The sequence below is a fragment of the Typopeltis vanoorti genome, chromosome 12 (assembly GCF_054136105.1).
Source record: "Typopeltis vanoorti isolate ZY-2024b chromosome 12, IOZ_Tvanoo_1.0, whole genome shotgun sequence".
Lineage (NCBI taxonomy): Eukaryota > Metazoa > Arthropoda > Arachnida > Uropygi > Thelyphonidae > Typopeltis > Typopeltis vanoorti.
In genome coordinates, this window is record NC_143560.1 from 122,966,932 (window position 1) to 122,989,456 (window position 22,525).

Genomic DNA, 22,525 nt, shown 5'->3' on the forward strand with positions numbered 1-22,525 from the left:
TTTCCCCAGAGTGGAGTTTTTTTTTAATGTATCTCTCTCTCCCCTCCCCACTTCTTTTCTTATATGCAGTGCATGTGATGGTCTTGCCAAGCATGCTCAACATATTACTATTAATAAGGGAAGCAGCACCTTCTCCGCTTAAGGATATATATCATAGGCTAATGGTGTGCAGGACTAAACCTAATAGTAATGTGTCTTTAGAGGCTTCCTGAAAAGCTCGGGAATAATCCTGCAGCTATTTACTACACTAAATGTGCTTTGAGGGAGACAAAGTCTAGCAGCATGCTGGGGTCACCATCTAGGGTACACTTCGATTGGAGTGTGCTCCATGTGTAGGAGCTATGTGCACAAATTTCCTCGCCTTCACTGCATTCTAATGTTGTTTGCAGCACTAACTAAATCATGAGCAATAACCAAAGAAATACCAGTGTTATTGTAGATATAAAAAAATTCCAAAAAAAAAAAAAAACAAAAACAAAAAAAAAACCCCAATAAATAGCACTTCTACATCAATTTCATAAACATTTGGGGCATTGACATAATCATAAATGATGCACCTCACCACCACCACTTACAGGCATCAAACCTTGCTTCATCTTGCATGATGCCTGCAGTAAAAAGGGGAAAAGGAACATGCACTTTTGTCAAATAAAACACTATGAGTGATGATTTTACTATGGGGTCTGTCTCCCCCCCTCCATTTTTTTAAAGAAAGAAAATGTACCTTTGTCAAATAAAAAAATCCCATGCCAAAGTTATCAAAATCTAGAATCCTCAATCTACAACCTTCACTGGCTCAAGTTTTCCTTGCCTCCTTTTATAGTTTTTATTTCCTTCTCTCTTAATTTAGACAATCGAATTTCTTTCAAATAACCAAAACAATCCTTAGTGGAATGAAGCGCTTCATTCTCCACTCCACTGCAAACCCCCAACCTCTATTTCTAAAGCCCCAGTTCTTTAAAAATGTGCCTTTTGAGTTCCATGCAAAAGGCACATTTGCATGGACTGCATCAATGAATACATCACACATTCAATGGCTCAAGTGAAAAAAACCTCCTGTTTCTCACTCAGCTTACACTACAGTCCAAAATACATGCAAGAAAATCAACAAACCCAAAGATTTGCAAAAAATAAAAATATATCCAAAAAAGGGCAATTAACAAAGTCCATCCAATAAACCCAATCCAAATGGTATTCCTCCAGTTGTGCTCAAAACTCATGCTTCTGAATTAACATTTATCCTGTATGACCTATATAAACTGTCATATTTATCTGGCTTCTGATAGAATGGAAGAAATAATATTGCATTCTGGAATAATAAAACTAAAAAATCACATATATGCCACAGTAATTAACTTTTAATATGTAAATATTTCATCTTAAGTATCACATGACATCATCAGTATAGTTATTAAACAATAATAGGAATTACATTAAAAAAAAAAAAAAAAAAAAAACTGCACATGCTTACATTGGAATCAAGACACCCAATCACGTCCAGCTTAGGGAGTGATTAAAGTACATAAAATGGACATCCCTCTCTGTCCAATAGTGGATGACAGAAGCTTTTCTACATATTTTCTTTCTAAATCTATCAAGCCTCATATAGGACATTTAAACTCTTACTTGAAAAACTCTATGCATTTTGTGGATAAACTTTCAAACAAACAAATTTATAAACAATGACTTTGTTTGTAAACAAATTCACTGTTTACAAACAACTTTGTAATAAGAATCAATAGAGATCCTTGAAGACCTATTTCCTCCTGAAATCATACTTTTTTTTTACCCATCATTGCCTCAAATCCTCATTCTGTACCTGGAAAGGAAAATTTTATTACCAAATATATAGTCTGGCAATGGACCCACCTTTATCACCTCCTATCACCAATTTCTACATGAAAAAAAAAAAAAAAAATTTTTTTTTTTGAAAAATTTAGAACATAGCTACTATAGCACCAGGCAACCGTAAAACCATATGTCTGAATGTCGATGATATCTTTATCATCTGGAAACATATCCACAAAGATCTTGAAGATTTCATACATTTTCTGAATAATTGCTATCCAAAATAATAAAACGTTAATATCAGTCAACATCAGAACAGCCTTCAAACCAGTTAACACCAGTTTCCTATATTCCTCTAAAGACCAAGTTCCATTTTATAAACATCCTGGAGTATACTAGATTTTGTGTTCTTGTGGAAAGGTGTACGTAAGTCAATCTAAAAGAAGTTTCAAAATCCATAAAAAAAAAGAACCTGTAAGCGATGGTGAAAATAAATGGGAAGAAAACAGTGGACTCGCAGCACATATACTCAAAGAACATCGCATGGTAAATTGGTAAGCATCCTCCATGCCTCAACAGATTGTTCAAGGAATCTTCCAAGGTTATTCTCTCAAAAGGCAGACTAAATAGAAACCAAGGACTGATATGTCATGGAATTTGGAAATCATTAATTAATATGTGTAACATTCAAGACCTCTCCTATGCCAGCAAGCAATCACATACAGCTTTCACACAACAACAACAACATAGACTGCACATAACATGCCTAATAATACATATGATTAAACTATCATTCTAGTCTTTTTCAGTTTATAGAAATAATGGCTGCTGGGTAACATTTAATTTTTTTTTGTTGTTTTTTGTTAAATGACTTCCTAAAGATGCTATCAGACATATAGACAGTGAAAGATGTCACAGAAATACATCTAGTGTTAATAAAAAAAAATGTCTGAGTTAAAAACTGGTTATTTATTAAGCAGACAACAATTATTGTCATTTTAGCCTATCCATTATTAACACTACCAGAGAAGAGGTGAGAGTTAACTGGACTTCCAGTTTAGAGACCTGCATATATTTGGTAATAAGAATTAGTTTCATTAAAATAACAACCATCCTGACTAGTTTAATAACTCATCCACCTTACATCATCAAAGGCAAAGTCTTACATTAAGAATGATAAAAAGTTAGAAACAATTACATATAAAAATTTTCATAAACTTCAACAGTCTAGTAAGTATAACAGGGTAGGATGGTGGTGGTGGGAGAACTCACTAAATTAAACAATACATATGTGGAAGAACAAAGCTAGTCATTGGTGTCACTTTCTGTGACATAATGTGTGTCACATCACAGGTCAGTGGCTGTCAGATTTTTAATAAATGCAAACCAAACTTGATGTAGAATTAAGCCTTGATTTTTGTTACATTGTGTGGAGGCCTGAACAATTATGATCAGTGCCTGATTGAAAACTGAACTTGTCTGTGACAAATATAAAAAAAAAAAAAAAAAAAAAAAAAAAAATATATATATATATATATATATATATATATATATATATATATATATATATATATACACACACACACAGTGGAACCTCGGTTGTCAAACTTAATTTGCTGTTTGGAAACTGAATTGTTCGAAAACTGAAACTATTTTCCCATAAGAATTAATGTAAAATGGATTAATCCGTTTCCGAACCCGAGATGATTGTTTATTTAAACCTTCAACAACAGTACTTCATGCATAAAATCGTATACAAACATAATGAAAATACATAAAATCTTACATAAAAAGAATAAACACAATAAATAGATAAAATATAGACGAAAATTGATTGCCTCTTTATTTTTGATTATTGTACAGATCACTGATTTCGCCATATCGAACTGCATAGCAAGAACAGATATAGCACTGTTAAAAAATTGTAGCAACAAGATCAAAAGTTTCAAAAACTGATCTCAGTACTCCCTGCACACAGAATTAGCAATATTGCTACCAGCAGAATTATGGGATATTGTAGCGACTAACATATAACAAAGCCATATCAATTTCTAATAATAGAAAGAAATATAATTTAAACAACCGGTTTAACTGGCATTAAGACTAAACATGAAAAATAAAAACACACAGGACATCTAAAGATCATAATCAACCTGTCTTCCCATACTATAGATAAAACCTTTAGATAAAGGAGGGGTGTCCAGAAAGCAAGTTCCATTTTTAAATATTTTCACTGTAGTGCTACAATCGTAATGGTGTGCATGTGTGCTGAGTTTGTTGATTCCTTAGCAAGGTGTTGGTGTCATTTTCAGACATTCTCGCAGTGCGTACGCTTCTTGGTGTGTGTTTATAATGTTTACGAAAATCGAATTGCCAGCAGCATGTAAAATTGAATCACCCACTGCATGTGAAATTAGGTCAGTTATCCGTTTCTTGACTGCAAAGAATGTTAAAGCAGCTGAAATTCATCGGCAAATTATTTAGGTTTATGGAGAACACGCAACGAGTGATTCAATGGTATGAAAATGGGTAAGACCCATTTTCAATTTTTAATGAAGGACAGGTGTGCACGATGAATAATGCAAGCAACCCCTGAATCCAAACAACAGTCCATGGAGTGGAGGCACACCTCATCACCAGTCAAGACGAAATTGAAGACAATGGTTTCCACTCGGAAAACCATGTGCACGTTTTGGAACAGACAAAGAATTTTGCTGGTAGACTTCTTGGGTCAAGGCTCCACAATCAATGCATGTACTGCCAAACCCTTAAGAAACAGCATCATGCGATCCAGAATAAACAATGTGGCATGCTTACCAGGGACATTGTTTTGATTCGTGATAATGCCCGCCCACACATGGCTGGCGTAACACAACAACTTCTCGCCACCTTCAGCTGAAAACAATTCCATCATCCCCGCGTCAAGCGACTTTCACCTGTTCAAACATCTGAAATCTTTCCTCGGTGGCTGGTGGTTTCAAGACGACGATGAGGTCAAAGAAGCAGTCAATACGTGGTTCGCATCACAGGCGGCAACCTTCTACGATGAAGGTATACAACTCTTGGTGCCACATTATGATAAGTGCCTGATCAATGGCAGAAATTATGTAGAAAAGTAGCGAAAGATGTCTACTTTAATTTCCAATAAAGTTTTTTTTGTAAGTATATTTTTGTTTCCCTAACAGCCCACTGGAAATTACTTTCTGGACGTCCCTCGTATATTGATCCCCATACATGAGAGATCAAGAAACCTATAAGTACATCAGTGCCATGTGCAGGGTGCAGATGAGAACTGAGATAGAAGTTTATTGATGGATTTTATTTTTTTTTTGTTGAATAGCTACAAGTTGCAACTGTTTGGGAATACTTCAGAAGAAAGGCTGTTCCAGAGGACAGAGGTGAATGGAATAAAAGAGGAAAAGGAGAAGCAGGTTTGTTGTGATTGCAGCTGCACAGTAAAAGGATGCTGGGCAGTTGCTGCTCTTGTATTAACAGGTACAACTGAAAGTGAAGGAATGATAGTTGTAATTTCACTGGAGCAGTGACCATGGAAGTACCCATAGAATAGAAACAGTGCTGACACACTGAGTCTGTGAGATAGAGATTGAAGTGAATCTGTAAGAGAGGGATCATCAATGAGCATAATTGCTTGCCTGTGGATAGCATCAAGGATTTTAAGGAAAGTTTTAGGTGCACCATCCCAAACACATGGGTACTCTTCTAAGCATAGGCAGATTTGGGATTTCTATATATAGTTTGGAGTTGGTTGGATGTAAAATAGCCCTTTGAACGAAAGAGGATGCCTAGCTTTTTGGATGCTGAAGAGGCTACTGATGTGTTTATGCCAGAAAGAGACTAGGGTAAACATTAGTTCAAACAGAGAGATCTGATCTTGTCTGGTGATTTATGCATTACTGAGGGTAAGGGTAGGTGAGATGAAATCCTTTTTGCAAAAGAAAAGGCAAGACTGTTTTGGTGGCATTGAATATGACAAGAATGTTCTCGCCCCATTGACTGATAGTATGAAGATAGATTTTAAGGTAGTGGCTGTAGATGATCTTGCAGCCTAGGATGTCAGAGTATTGCACTGTTTTGAAGAATACTATTGTCAGCAAAGCTGTGGATAGGATCAGTGTTGATTGCAAGTAGGGCATTTATGAACAAGAGAAAGGGAGTAGGTAATAGAACACAGCCTTGAGGTACTCCAGCATTGATGGTGAAGCTCTAAGAGAGTCAGCTGGCTACCCAATTACAGAGGGTAGCAGTTTCTTAAGCAGGCCATGATGCCACACATGGTCCAAGGCACTGGAAATGTCAAGGGTGACAGCTAAAGTTTCTCTGAACCTTTCAATGGCACTTGTCCAGTGGTGGATCTATGAGGTCAGCTATGGATCTTGAATGGTGGAATCTGTACTGGTGGTTGCTGATTAATTAGTGATGCTCTAAGTAGTGGAGGAGTTGACTATTGATGACTTATTTTGAAGGGGACTGAGATGATGGAAATTGGTTGGTAGTTTGATGCTAGACTTCTATAACCCTTTTTAGGAATAGGATGGATATGAGATTGCTTTCATGCATTGGGATAAGTACCAGATATGTATAATAGATTGTAAAGATGACGCAGGACAGATTTTAATTCTGGAGCACAATGTTTGTTTGAAAACAACTTGAGAGATATCATCAGGACAAGAAGACTTTTAAGTATCCAAGTTTCTTTATTAGTTTCCTAATTTCTTTTTGTTGAAAAACTAAAGGAAGCATATGGTGTTTGGATTCTAGTATAATAGGAAGTGATTTTCCTTGGTCATCAATGCTGGGGTTTGGGAGGTCAGCTTTATCTTTCAGTGAAGTAACAGTTGTACCATCAGAATGAGAGAGAGAGAGAGGTGGAAGTGCAGGAGAGCAGAAGTTGCATCCTTTGCCCTTAGCAAGGGATCAGAAGGCACAGCTTCCATTTGGACAGGAGGCAAGTTTTTTGCTATTGGTCTCTATTGAAATCAGATTTGGATCTGCTAATGACTGATTTGTATATGTTTTGGTGTAAGCAGAGTATGAAGCTGGAGTTCTTAAAGCAAGCCACTTGCAGTAAGCTAAATTTTTTTTTGACTGCTTTGGTACACTTTTTGGTTCAACCTGGGCTTGGAAAGCTTTTTTTTTTTTTTTTTTAAATATATATCTGGTCCATACACACAAAGGTCACAACAAGCCATATAGCACACTAGTGCCATGAGTGGGCAAGAGAAATAGAAAAACAGGAGTCTGTTCACACATTTTGCTTGAACACCTGAGGGTTGTAATCTTTGGGGAAGGCAGAGTCGATGGAATAAAAGAGGAGGAGGCAGTGAAGTTGGTTCGGTGAATTGAACTGAGTGAATGCAGATTATGCCTTGAATTGGAGATGAAGGTTTTCAATGCCAGTGAAAATAATTTCTGTAACTTGTTCATAGTAGGTGTAAGGATCAGATGGGTGGAAACAAGTCAGACCAAGGAAAGGAGAAATTCTGGAGGTTATCCTAATGGGCTCTGTTAGATCCTGAATGCAGAGCTTTACAAGTAAATTCTTTATTCAGGATTTAACATGACAAACTACTACTTATTAAGGAGATAACTGCACATCAACTAATAATTATAAAGTGTTGTTTTATGTCTTGTAATAATGTATAGTCCATGTGTACGATATAGTGAGAGTTATTGCTAGGTTATTTGTAATTCCCAAGTAAGCTGTCTAGTACTTTGCGAAATTCCGAGAAAAGTTTATAATAGTAATCTGGAATAATCGCGTATAATCGGTACGAGTCGAGCGTAGCGATGGAGGCTATACCTACGCGGAAATATGACATCAGAGCGCCTACCTATAATAATGTAACCAGACAGGTTAACAAGAGTGTAGGATCACCCAAGGGGCATGAACGATGGGGTTCGGGGTTCGTGGGTGAAAACCGCATTGAATAGAGGGCGCCCGAATAGGGCGAATAAAGGACGATGCACGCTGTTTTACAGGGCTTTTTGACCTTTTCATCTTCGAGTGCCGGATTCGAGTTTTAGGGGGAGTTTGTCGGAGGATTCGTGAGAGAGCGGTGGGTAGGCTACGGTAATGACGGATGGCAGATTCTTTTCTTGAGAATGCTTGAAGATTTTCAAGCGGAGCTGATCGCGATATGATGGCCCATGTGGAATCGAGCCTTAGCAGAATGTCCCATTAGAGAAAGTTTCCTGCGGAGTGGTAGACAGCACGAATCAGTCGGAGACGATTAGAAGAAAAAGCGTAGTACATCGCCAGGCGCAAAGACAGCCGAAGAATATGCAGTACGGTAATCCAGACCTACATGAGATGGCGGCATGAAATCTGAAAGGATCCGGTAATGTAAGAGTTTTCATTCTATGTTAAAATTCGTTTAGAAGAACAAGAAATTTGTGTGCATTGTAACTAAAGGATACTAGTAGAGAACTTTTAGCGAGAATTTGACTGAATTAATTAAGCCCTTGTGGAACAAAAAGGAGTTGTTAAATAGGCAGTGATTTGTGAATGACTAGACTTGCTTAAATGAAATTTAGAATTAAGGTAATCATTGATAGAGTATTAATGAAAGTGTTCAATAAGTATTCTGTAACTTGTGAAAGGAATTATATAGTAGTAGTATTTTGCTTAAACCTAATCTTGTCCTTTCATGATTGAAGGATTTAACTTGCTCTGATTCATTGTGATTCAGTATAACCCTTAACTTAGAGTGAATTTTGATCCATTGAGTATTTAAACTTACATGACTGTAAATGTTTTATGTTTTTCCAATAAACGTGTTTTGTACCTTATACCTGAGTTATGCCTGATTACGAATTCAAACCACCACTTATGAAATTGAACCTTTTGGCGGGAAGGAATTTAGATATAATTGTTTAAGTGAGATTCGGTCTACAACTGCTAACTGAATCTGCACAGCGCTAGCGTGAGATAAATTATTGTGCGTATCCTTTTAAATTTTGAATTATTTCCCTGAACAAGAGTCTCTTCTGTTATAGGATATTGGCTGGTACAGCGAAATATAAATTTTGCCAATATCCGAAGAGGAAATAAATCTGAATTAGTATTTTAGGAGCACGACAATAGATTAGAAGGAGAGTTATTATAGAGATAGAATAAGTATAATATAGAGAAAGGTAATTACCAAATTTAACAATAGAGTAGCCGGTAGGACTTTGATTGTACACAGTTTTGAGTAAGCAAAAGGATAGATTCTAGAGACAGTAAATTAATGTATAGTAAGATTGAACTTGAAACTTACGAAATAACAGTATATAAACAAATTTAACAGCTCCTTTAGTTCCAAGAATTTATTGAAAACCCAAAATTCCACCAACCAGAAGTTCCTTTGCACCCCATCATGGATGCTAGAGATTCTTCCATGTACAACATAGCAAAAGATCTTTCAAGTCTGGTAACTCATACATAAGAAAGGTAGAATAGCTGGCATTTTAACGAAAAGGTAAAGGATCTAAAAAATGAACCATCAAACATCCTAGAAAGTTCAGGTGTGTGTGTGTGTGTGTGTGTGTGTGTGTGTGTGTGTGTGTGTGTGTGTGTGTGTGTAGCATATTCTTCAATGGTCCCTATGAATAACACCTTGGATCTTAAAAAAATTTTTCCACCAGACACTGCATGGAAAACACATTGTTCAAATTCCAGGATAAATATTGGGTACAAATACAAGTACTTGCTATGGATTCTCATAGCAAGTAGCTGTGTTCACAATATCAGAGTATCAATGCAGGAACTGATGTAGTAAAAATCGTTTATTTCAAGAGTGTGGTCATTTAGCAAAATATTTTCTTTATTTTGTTCTTTAAAGATTTTTGTTTCACTGCTGTTGCTGCCAACTCGAAACTGAATCAGTGCTGCATTTTTACATAATTTATCTAGGTGATTTTACAGTCTGAATGTTAGAGTTAACCAGCACATCATCAGCTGAAAATCTTAGAATCCACAGACTTATCTGTTTGAACATTCAAAAGGTACCCAGATAGAGATCCATATTATTATAAAATCATACCAAACTCTTCCAACATATATGAATAGAATAAAATATTCATCTCACCATAGTATGTTAACATTTACATGAACTAATTCAAATGACAGAACCATGGATGAGATATACTGATGATATTTGGAAAGATAAAATGATTTCATTTCTGAATGTATTAATTTTAATCTCTAGCCATAACAAACTAACACATGCAATATTCAGGAAGAAAACAAGCAAAAGCAGATGCATGTAATATCACACAATCATTATTCAACATAAAGTGGTACCATCAGTATTCTAAGGATTAGGGCATATGCTATATGAAATCACAAAGCAAAGAAAAACCAGGAGCTTAAGTATCTTAATTAAAAATGGATACACCACAAAAACAGCTAGCATACTGAAACAAGACAGACACATTCAAGAGTAAAGAAATTCTAAATATAAGAGTTTTATCAATTAAATTATGTCTGCGAAGAAATTATATTCTTGTTTAATCCTTTACCCTAGTGTAAGCAAACAGTTTCGCATGAAGTATCTTCGTGATTATAGAGGTTACTTGAATATAGAGGCTAGTGACTTCATATCAATTGTCTCAGCATTCTGTAATGCAAAGTACACTTCTTTTGAGATGTGTATAATGCTATGCATTATAGGAAGTTATTCCCCCCCCCACAAAAAAAAAAAAAAAAAAAAAAAAAAAACATTTCGACCTTTATAATTTAGTTTGTAACCAAGTGAAAAACATTCTACAACTGTAAGGGTCTGCATCCTACAAAACAGGTACATTTGCCAGAAGGACATACAATTTGCAGTCATGGCATACAATGTAAACAGAATTAACTGCCCAGCTATAAGCAGTATTAGGTTTCTAAGATAAGATAATAAATATCCTGCCATTCTGCTTTATAAAAATGCATGACAAATAGCCCAAAATTCTGGAAAGAGCATATCATAAAAGTTGTTTTCATTCTTCTAAATAATTTTCCACTATAATAAGATCACCTAACCAGAATTAAAGAAGCAAGATTGACAGTATTTGTGAAATTAGTTATGTAGATCAGACAGGCAGGCAGCTTGGGAAAAAATTGTGAGTGAACAATACACACCACACCATCTATGATGCATATACACTACAATGAACACAGCTATAACACATTACTCAAACTTCTTTTAGCTGGTACACTGCTAAAAGAAATTCACTATAGCAAACTAACAAATTGTTATCCAGGTCCTTATGAGTTTGTTGTGGAGAGTCAACTGTAGTAATAAACAAGTAGACAAAGTACATTGCACTGTGAGGTAGAGTGTTGATTAGCTGCTGCTGCATGCATTTGAATTGATTTGACAGAGAATGGGAGTATTATTGATGTTAATTCTGATGAACATTGGAAATATTTGTGGAAGATGCAAGCAGTGGAAACTGAGTGGAGTGTATTAGTGAATGAGAGGTCATTATGCAATCTGGCTGTCCTTTTCTGTACAGAGTCCAGTTTGTTTAGGGAGCACTTTGGAACACCACCCCAGATATAGGAGCAATATTCAAAGGTCAGACATATTTGTGATTGTATAAAGTTCGAAGTTAAAGTAACACCTTGAGTAAAAAAATAAACCTAATTTTTTGGAGGCGGAGGAAGCAATATTTGTAATATATTTTAATAATAAATTTAGTTTAATCCTTTATCCAAGTGTGAGCAAACAAAGTTTGCGCCTGAAAATATCTTCAGGACTGGGGGGTAAGGTAGTACAACACCGGGAAACTCGTAGAAAGGTGGACCAAGCTAACACCACTCCTATCTCAGTATCTCCCACTGAAGAGACCCCAACAAAGGTCGAAACTAGTCTGGGTAGTGGCCCTTCCCTTAATGTATAACATTATACATATCCGCAAGGGGATGTGTTTTGCATTATGGGAGATGCTGAGATAGGAGTGATGTTAGCTTGGTCCACCTTTGCTATGAGTTGCCCGGTGTTGTACTACCTTACTCCAGTCCTGAAGATATTTTCAGGTGCACACTTTGTTTGCTCACAATCAGATAAAGGATCAAACTAAATTTACTATAGTCTAACCAAGTGAAAAATAAACTTTCAACATCTTTCTCTAAATCCAGAGTAATTTAATAAAAAGCTGGCACACGTTTTGGTAACTCCTATAGGTAAAGATGACCTTGCCATTGCTTCTATCTGGTATCTCCACTTCTGGGCCTGGCTCCCACTGAAGAGACCCCAATAAAGGTCGAAACTAGTCTGGGTAGTGGCCCTTCCCTTAATGCATAACATTATACATATCTGCAAGGAGATGTGTTTTGCATTATGGGATAATAAACTAAAAATAAAAATAAAGATAAAGATAAAAATAAACTTTGTAATATATTTGTGACAAAAGAGAATTTATGCCAAAAAAAGGCATAAATTCTCTTTTGGTCCAGGGAAAGTTCAAGATCTAGTTGGAGATTGATGCAGTTTAGAAGTATGTTAGTGCCTGAAATGAAGAATCCCCAATTCTTTTTTTCCTCTCTTTTCATTGCAGTTAAAGTAGAATATACTACTTTAACTATACTACCTCAGAAGTGACTATATCAAAGAAGTGTAGTCTTTGATTGACTGCTTTGGTTATAGCAAGGTTTTGTACAGTTTTTGTTTTGGCTAATTTATCTCTTATTCCATTATTATTTAATTTACTATCCACACTAAAAATTGTGGGTAAATAATGAAATATTTCACTTGTTCTACAATTTCATATTCATGATGCAGTTGACATTTATGAGACAGATATGGGTCACATAAGTTAGCAGATCGCCTGTTGACTAACAGCGATGGAAACCATACTGGTGGTCATTTATTAGCTGACTATCTTTACAATAGCATAACCCTTGCAATTTGAAGGTATAGATTTGTCACACTTTTAAGGAGTAGGGTGAATATGGGCTAAATTTAAACTGCAGAGTAAATACCAATGGAATAAGGGTGTAAAAAGACGACACAGAATGGGAGTCATTTCTGAAGCACAGATGACTGTCATCAGGACCAGCAGACATTTTGGTATCCAATTTCAGCAAAATTTTCCTGATCTCTTTTTCGGCAAAAGGACACATTAAGTTGAGTGTAAAGTGTGTGGGATGGTTGGTGGACATTTACCAAAATCAGTAGTACAAGAAGTACAGGAGAAGTAGGAAGCCAAGAGACTGACTTTTTCTGTGGATAATGATGCAGCAGTGTTGGACAGAAGCTCTGACCAATGGCTATAGATCAGAATACATGCCGTTTCCTACTTTTAGCTCTCTCAAATTCAGATTCTAATGTGTTGATAGTTTTCTCTCTATTCTGGGCTATGGTATAAGCAGTATAGGTTGATAGAATTTTTGATGCAAGTCAGTTATGGTATGCTCAATTCTTCTCTAGTACAGCTTTGGCACACCTGTGGGGGAACCAAGGCTTAAATGGGGCATGGAAATTTAGGGTGGAATGAAGAATAAATGTTTCCATGCTGATAAGATGTATTTTGGAGATATGTTCGGCACATAGGTTTTGGTCAGATGGCCAGAAGCAATAACAGAGCCAAGGAAATGTGGCACAGTAGGCTGTCCTACTTTGCTTTCTTGTAATGCCATATAATGTGTGAATGCAAGTGCCTGTGTTCATGTTTTTCATGGGAGAAGAGATCAGCATGAGATTGTGGTCTAAACTACCTAGAGGACAGAGTACATTCACCACCTACTTGGATGGATCAACTAGTGAGGAAGAGTCCAAAATATTTGAAGAGTGGTTGGGGTTGTCTGATATTCTGGTAGGCATGTGTATTATTTGTGTAAGGTTGTTAGTGATGGCAAATGACCCAGCCTCACTATCTGCTTGATCTGTGCAACTGGATTAGGAGAGCCAGGTGGTGTTGTGAACAATGAAGTCTCAAAGGAAAATGACTGTTAGGAAAGTATATAAAAGAATATAAACTTTTAAGGAAAGGAAACTGAAAAGTTCAGAATTAAAAGAGTGGTAAAGACAGAAAATGAATTTGGCAGAATGGAGTACAGAAATTTTCAGTCAATGAAGGTCAAAATCAGAAGATTCCAGGTTGGGCACTCTTTGACACGGTATGTTGGTGCCAACATATGCACTCTGGCTTTGCCCCAGAGGTGGGGAAAAGGAGTCAGTGTGTAACTGGAAAAAGTCTGATGATATGTGTATGTTGCACACAATTCACACATTTGAGATGAGTAGTGCTTGGGAGAGTAGGAATGTGTTTCTGTCAGGGCAAGTAAGGGATTTTGAGGCTGGAGATGGAAATGGACATTTCCATCTCCAGTCTTGAACTGAGGTCAAGCATATTGGTATAGTGCATTAGGAAGGTTCTGTGATGTTTCCTGCTGACTGTATCAGTCCTGCATTTCCTATGCAGCGATAGAAAGCAAGTTTCTGAGCTGGCTGGTAGGACTGCTGGATTTTTTTTTTTTTTTTTTTTTTTTTTTTTTTTTTTTTTATAACTGTTGTCCACGTGTCTCCACTTTGTTGTTTTTCTTCCAGTTATTGCCGTAATCACCTACCTTGTTCCCCACTGCATGTAAGCAAGATACTGCCAGACTCATACACTTAACATGCCAGTGTTACCTTCTGGCATGCTACTCCATGGCAGTTATGCATGCTGTTCTATTTATTGGCATATTGCAAGTCTTTTAATAGATGCAGAAATTCATTACATCACTCCGTGTGTTCTTGGGCCTAAAGTGGATACCTGATGATTTTCCTGGGGGTCAAATTTGCATCGTTTGGCAAGCTTGCAGATATTGTTGTTTAGCCTAACATGTTTAATACAACTGAACTATATTTTTTATTCCCTGCCTCCACAGTGTCTTGGACTAACATGGTGATCAAACAAAGCTCACTGTCATTTTCGGCAGTAGGCATGTTAACATTGAGATATTGATTGTAAATTGCTTTGAGTTTGTGTTTTTTTTTTTTTAAATGCACCGATTTTACCCAAGAAAGTATCATCAAGAGTAATACGGCATTGTTCCAGGCTGTCCATGAACTTTCCAAGGTTTAAAAACTATTTAAAGAGGAGGCAAAGGGGACAAAATGGCTGGTTGAGACAGGTCAAGAGTTTCATCATAAATTTGTCAATATTTGTGCAATTAGCATGCATAATGAACCTTTTGTTAATTTTGGTTATGTGATTTGTATTAATTTTACAATTATGTATGGTATCAAAATGCTGATATTTCTAACTCATTACACTTAAAAAAGTATACTTTTTTATAGACTAACTTTACTGAAATTATCAGTCTAAGAATAAGGTATAATATTTTATAAAAAGAAATGTAGAAATGATATAAAATACATGTGTGAAGTCATCTATGTTTTGCTTTGAATAGGCCATTTTTAGTGGACATCCCACAAAATGCCAGCCTGATTAGCTGGATGGTTATTGTATTTGCTCTCCAAACATCAGAATGAGGGTTGGAATGTTTATGATTGTCTTTAGATGGCAGATGAATTTCATCTCCTAGTGTAAGAACATGATGAAATTTCAACCCCTCCCTCATTAAAAGTAAGGGGGGGGGTTGGTAACTGCAATATGACATTATAAAGGTCATCTTGAGAAAAAGTGTCAAGAAGCAGACTCCTCAGCAGGCAGGTCAGTCTCCTCTCCAGTCATTACGAATAATGGTAACACTACAGTCATATCACTCGGTTTCAGGTATGTTTCCTGTAAGCAGAAGCGTATTGGTTTATTCTGCAAGATAGCCTTCATGCCTTCTATGTTGTCGGAATTCACGACAATTCAATTGTAGGAATGTTTCTATTAATTCTTTTTGGTGGTATCATCTGGCAACGATGAGTGGTTTTGTTTTCATTAGTCTTTGATTTTTTTCTTTTTTGAAAACTGTGGATGACAAGTATCTATAATTCTTCTTCTGGAAAAATATCCAAGACGTCATCAAATTCCATTCCCTCTAGGAAATATTGATTGTTTTATCTTCCTGAGGGGGGGGGGGGGGAGTATCCATGCTATCTGTTGACAGGCCATTTAATAAAGAGCCTGGAAGCAATCTTTGATCCTCTTTATTGCATGTTGCAATAGTTTCTTAATAAGATTTTCATGAAGTGGGACCCTTTTGGGTATCTTCAGAAGCAAGTCCATAATGATTTCTGAAAATAAAGAAAATGAAAGAGAAAGAGAGTGAATGAACATGCTTGGGAGGATGCCAGGTGATCTTCACATTTATAGCATTTTGGTGTTTTGCTCTTATAGTCGTTATTTTCATGTTCTTTACTGCCACACTGTGCCCAGTGTGGCAGTAAAGAACATGAAATTTGAGAATGACCATATTTCTGACATTAAAATCAGTGTAAGGAATTGGGGATATAGAACTGTACAGGCCAATTGAGATATCATGTTTTGACAGATACTGATGGCTTTGATTTGTTAAAGGTGAGGATGTTTCTAGTGGGAACCAGATAACTATCGATACGTATTACTATTCTTCTTATGACAGTCACTCCTTGGTCCCTGAGTTTGGAACATATTTCTTCATTGGGAACAAGAAGGTCCCACTTGGATTTTACACCTCAAGAAATGTTTCAAGTTTTGTGGAAAGTAACTGCAATTGGTATTCTCCTGATAGATGTTACACAGAGTAATTTTTTTTTACTGTGCTACTGTAGCTGCTTTAATAAGATATCTCCTGAATGCAGTTATTTTACATTTTTTGGTGATCCTGCCAACCCTTCTGGATGAAGAAGGGTGACATTTTGCTGAGTGTTGAGTTAATTATACATTCTGTTGAGTGTATAATTAGGAACAGTAGTGTATCTGTCGCAGTGTCTGATGTTTTTTTGTTCCTTAGTTTGTATGTCTAATGATGATTCAATGGTTTCAGTACCTGATTGGGGCTTATTGAGGCCTCTGATAAACGAGGATGAAGAAGTGTTCATTCTCAGGTGGAGTTGGATTCAGCATCAGAGCTCCCCCACTGACAAACAATGACTGAGCTGGGGAGGGTAACACCAAGGCTATTCCGGATGCTATATGAGCGCCAAGTCTTGGTCCTGTCACTGGACCATAGGGAAGGAGACTTACTGCAACACCCTTGACCATTACAGGTAAGCCCACTAGCCAATTGATCCTGGCTGGGCCATCAAGGAATGCTAGTCTTGCCAAAGTAGTACAAGACTAACTGGATTCCCTTTCCTGGATGTCCACAGATCTCAATTCATGGGAAACACAGTGGAAAGTCGTTAGATCTCAGTGGTGTGGTCTGAACAGGATAGGAAGAGAAGAAAAAAAAAAAAAAGACTCAGGAGAAGTAGAGCAAAGAATACGGAATTTTTTTTTTTTTTTTAATATCTGGTATACCAACAAAAGACCACAAGACCTATAAGCATACTAGTGCTGTGTGTGTGTGTGTGTGTGCGTGCACGCGCAAGAAGAAAGGAGGAATCTGTTCATATTTTGCTTGATTGAACAGCTGAGGGTTGTAATCTTTGGGGAAGGCAGAGTAGGGGAAACTGTTCAAAAGGACAGAAGTAGATGGAATAAAAGAAAAGGCAGTGACGTTGGTTCGATAAGTTTTAAGGATGTTGGTTAGCAGTGGCTCTTGTTTTAATGATTTTGGAGGAATAATAGTGACCAATTCAGCAGAGCACTGTCTATGAAAGTATCTGAAGATGTATACGGCAGAAATTGAACATCTATGAGAGAGGATTAAAATGGGTCTGTGAGAGAGTGATCATTAATTAGCCTGACTGCTCTCTTCTGGATAGAATCAAGCAATCTTAGAGAGGATTTTGGTGCACCAGTCCAAATATAAGAGCAATATTCCATAGCTGGACAGATTTGGACTTTGTATAGAATTAGCAGCTTTGAAAGTGTGAAGTAGTGTCTTGTGCAAAAAAAGTACATTAAGTTTTTTGTCGGCTGCAGAAGCTATAGTTGAAACATGGTTGTGCCAGGAAAGACTGGAGGTGCAAGTCAGTTCAAGAAGGGAAATCTGATCATGTTTGGATATCTCAGTATTACTGAAGGTTAGGGTGAGGGATGCAAGCTCTTTCTTGTGAGAGATCAGACAAAACTGAGTTTTGGTGGCATCAAAGTTTACAAGGTTGTCCTTGCTCCACTGGAATGTAGCTAGGAGATCTGAGTTCAGGTCCCTGATCATGGTAGATCTTGGGGATTCTAATACTTGAGCACTAACAGATTTCTTGAATGAAAAGGAGGAATGGAGTGTACTGTCATCAGCAAAGCAATGGATAGGATTGGAAGTCTGTGAGAGAGGATCATTTATATACAAAAAGAAGAGAGTGGGTGAAAGAACAGAACCCTGAGGTACTCCTGCATTGGTGAGGAAAGAGTAAGCAGTCCACCATGATATATAGTGAGTGACCAGTAAGAATGTTGGTGATCCAGTTGCACAGTGGGGAAGACAGACCATTGGATGGCAGTTTGGGGAGTAGGCCCCTGTGCCAAACCTCATCAAATGGCGTTGAAATGTCAAGGTCAACCACGTAAGTTTCTCCATAACTTCAGTTCAGAGGTGGGTGGTGAAAGCAAGATGAAACTGTAGATAGGGAGTGGTGGAATACCCCCCCCCCCCCCCCCAAGTTCTGGACTGGTAGGCCTGTTCTCCTTGAATTCTGATGACTCGAATTTTGAAGACTTGACACTCAGAGTAGCCGAGTTTCAAAACGTTTCAAATAACTTGACACAAAAACGTTACAAAAAAAGCTTATCATTTTATATTATAGAGTAGATATAAAAGCATTTTTCCCTTATATTCAGCAAATTTAAATAATTTAAATTTCTAAAACACTTAAATTATTACACTGATTTATAACAATAAAATATCTTACTTCCTTTTCCTCTACATCATGTTCTATACAAGTGTTAGTATGTTTCATAACTCTATCAGACGTGACTGAATGGCTAATATCTCTCCTTTCTAAACTAAGAACAGAAAATCCTGGTCCTTTCCGCATAAGCACTGGTGGTGGTGGCAATTCACAGACATCATCCTCTCTGGATGGCGAAACTATACCTTCATTAGTTAGACAAGTGGTAGTCCTTTCAGGTAAACTATCTACTTTCACGGGGTCTCTAAGTGTATAACCAGTTCCTTGAAATGGGACTTCTGTATATGTCTTTTTTGTGTTGCTGCTAATATATCCACTAGGGCCAGCAACTGACCGACAATTTACACTGTCACCAAAATCCGATTTACGCATTCTTGCTATTTTGCTTTCAATTCCTTCACATATTGGAACATGCCCATAAGGATCTATGCATAACTCTAAACGGTCATGTTGAGTATTATACCTAAAAACCTAAAAATTGAAAAGTAAAATAAAACTCAGTTAAATCTAACTTTCAAATGTAAGATTTAACATTCATTTTTTTATGATTATTTAATAAAATCTCAAACTGGAATGCCTAGGATTTGATGGTTTTATATATACACACACACACTCTGCTTGGAAAGAAGTCACAGCACCCACCTTAATAAGATGTAGGACCCCCTTTTGAAGTGATGAATGCAGCAATTCTATGGGGTATACTTTCCACAAGCGTGCAATAGTGATCAATGAGAATTTTGACTGTCTCTTCCTGTAGGCATGCAAAGAAGGTCTGGACTGTTGTGGGGAAAACATCCCTTGACCTCACCCAATGCTCCAGTTCATCCCACAGATGTTCAATAAGGTTGAGATCAGGGCACTGTGGAGTCCAGTCAAGTGTGGTGATGTTCATGTCAACTACACAGTTACAGCAGCAACCTTATAACATGGTGCACTGTCTTGCTGAAAGATATGGTCAGTTCCACAGAAACGCTACAAAGTAGGAAGCAATGCATTGTTCAGAATGTTCAGAAACCTCTTGGAGTTCAATGTTTGTGGCATCACAGAGGTCTGAGGCCAAACCAGGAAAAACAAGGCCATAGCATCTCAATGTTGCCTCCAGATATCATAGGTGGGGCATTCTGGTAAGAGATGTTCACCAGACACATGTCACACCTATCAATCTATTCGGTAGAGGGTGTAGCATGACTTGTTGCTCCATAACAGCTTTCCAAGCTTGCACATCTTACTGTACATGTTCTTTGCATATTGTGGTCCTGCCAGGGAAACCCATGTTGTGAGCCTCGGTTCTGAATGTTTTTGTGTGGATTCATGTTCCACTTAATGCCCAGAAATCTGCATTCAATATGCTGGCTGATGAATGGTGGTTTTTACATATTATCCTTCATAGCACCCTAAAGTCGCATTCAGTGGATCATCCACTATGGGCAGCACTTGCAGTTGACTCCCTGTACTTCCAGCTCAGTATGGCATCACAGACCGATGACCTGAAATGGTCCAATTTGTTAACAATTTGCCGAACAGATGGCCTGCAACATGGCATCTTATCACAATGCCTCTTTCAAACTCTGTCAGTTCTCTTCTTGGAGCCATTTCACCCAGAAACAGTTGCACTGACCTGGAAGCATCATAATCCTCTAATTTATACCAGCTACAAACATGACTTGTTACATAGTGCTCAAACCAGTTTTAACTTATGGATCTGAGAATTGGGTTAAAGTAAGCAGATGAGTTCTGAAAAAAATTAGTGGAAGGAACAGATAGCATCGAAGGGAGAATCATATTAAAAATCAAGATATTAGGAAAAAACATTGACATTCTTTTCATTCAGGAGTGTGTAAGCAGAGCTAATTCCAGGTTGTAGACACTTACACAGAAGAGGAAAGATCTGCAAATCACGTGTTTGATATCAGAATGCCAAAAAATTCAGAGGAAGATCAATCTAGGTGGACTGATGCAATTAGAGGTGTCATAGAAAATAGAAACATAAGATCTTACAGATAGCAAACTAATCTGGATAAGAAATGTCGACAGGTAGTTTATAATAATGTAAACTTTTCATATGGTGCTATCAGAGTCCTGTACATCCCATATTTTCTGATTCACCACTGCAGCAATGACTGTTACGGCTCCTTTCAATGTCAACTGATTACTGCACATTAATGTGCTGAATATAATGATTTTGTCATCGGTAGATTTTTTAATAACAAAACATCAATTCATTTTCAGAATAATAGGAGCTATTTTTCAAACAACTAGATGAGACAAGATATCTTGTTACAAATAAGAGGATAATAAATTTTACATTTTTGATCAGTACCTTTCATTTTTCAATATATTGAGATGATCTACATGCTAAGTATAAAAATTATGTAAGTATGCCACATCATGGCTCAAAATATCTATCTATACTCCACTGGCATAAATTAAAATAAATATAAAGCAGCAGAAGATGAAGGAGATATTAATTGCATACCTTATCTGGAATTAATGGGAGTCGACAGTGTTTTCCATCAATTAAACCTACATCCCGCTGCATCTGTAGATAAAATAGACCTTGAGAACAGAATAACTGAGGCTGCTTTTGGGAATACTGCCATACAGTTTGTCCTGAAAGTTTAGCCATCAGTAAGAGAGACAAAAGACCAGCATCTAAGGGATCTTGATTAGCTGAAGTGAAAAAAAAAAAAAGGTTATAAATCTAAAGCATTAGAATACACAGAAAATGTCAAATTTGTAATACAAAAGCATGCAAATGAAAAGAAAAACTGAATTTGTATTTGATAACCTAATACTAAATTAAATGAGTTTTACTGTTCATATCCATCTATCAGGTATACTCTCAAATCTCTCTGTAATGTCAAGCAAAAAATGTCATCACAAAGATAATAAATAACAAATAAAAACTATTTGAATTTTATTATTATTATATATAAATATATATTGAAATTAAGTGGATAAAAATCCTATGTTGTTATATAGCCAGTAAGTGAAACTCAAGATCGAGAACTACGATCTATGAGTTTCATGCCGAAAAAACTATCGGCGAAGGCAATTCGTAGGCAAAGGTGGAGCAAGCTCCCTCACTATTCTTGATATTCTCTCATAATGTAAAACACAGCTCCTAGGAGATGTAATACTGTCATTACATTATGAGGAGAGGTCACTACCCAGACCAGTTTCAACCTTTTTTGAGGTCTCATCAGTGAGTAGGTAGACCTGGAAGATATCAAAGCTTAGTGAAAAGAACTTACATACCTTCACTATACGAATGCCATAAAGGTGTAATTATATTTTATAGTTAAGATAAAAAGCCAAACGGCTAGTTTTCTGGCAACTTAATATAGAAATTAAGTGGATAAAAATCCTATTTAACAACATAGGATTTTTATCCACTTAATTTCTATATTAAGTTGCCAGAAAACTAGCCGTTTGGTTTTTTATCTTAACTATACATATATATTATTATTATTATTACGTGACAACTCCAGGGAGTCCAAAGACTCATCGAGGGAGGGCACCTACTCTACAACTCTGTCTCCACCTACAATGAACAACAACTACCATCGTCATCTACACCACCATCTACCGCTAACCACCACCACTAGTATTTCCACAGACAATCACAAACATCCATGTCCATGGTGTGATTTGAACCTGCAGCCTTTTGGCTGGAGAGTCGATATGCTAACCACTTGTCCAACAGGCTGGCATTTTGATTTCGGTCAGACTATTTTAATGGCAAAAAAAGATGAAACAAAATTAAGTGTATGGTACATATGCCAAAAGTGGGTCTGCAAATACCTGTTATTTTTATAACTGCCTATAGTCATTTCATTCTATGTGTTCTCAATCATAATCAGTGGCTTCTG

The 22,525-nt window shown here is 36.8% G+C and overlaps 1 protein-coding gene across 1 annotated transcript in view; it reads right to left on the reverse strand.

Annotated features, from left to right (window-relative positions):
* Positions 1 to 22,525, reverse strand: part of LOC150101198 (deubiquitinating protein VCPIP1-like) — a 331,399-nt gene that overhangs the window by 6,308 nt on the left and 302,566 nt on the right. Inside the window, exons 15-16 of the mRNA XM_090402113.1 lie at positions 21,130 to 21,323; positions 18,654 to 19,124 (exon numbers count right to left, since the gene is read on the reverse strand). Of these exons, the coding sequence (XP_090258239.1) occupies positions 18,654 to 19,124; positions 21,130 to 21,323 (665 nt within the window). The remainder of the gene's footprint in view (positions 1 to 18,653; positions 19,125 to 21,129; positions 21,324 to 22,525) is intronic.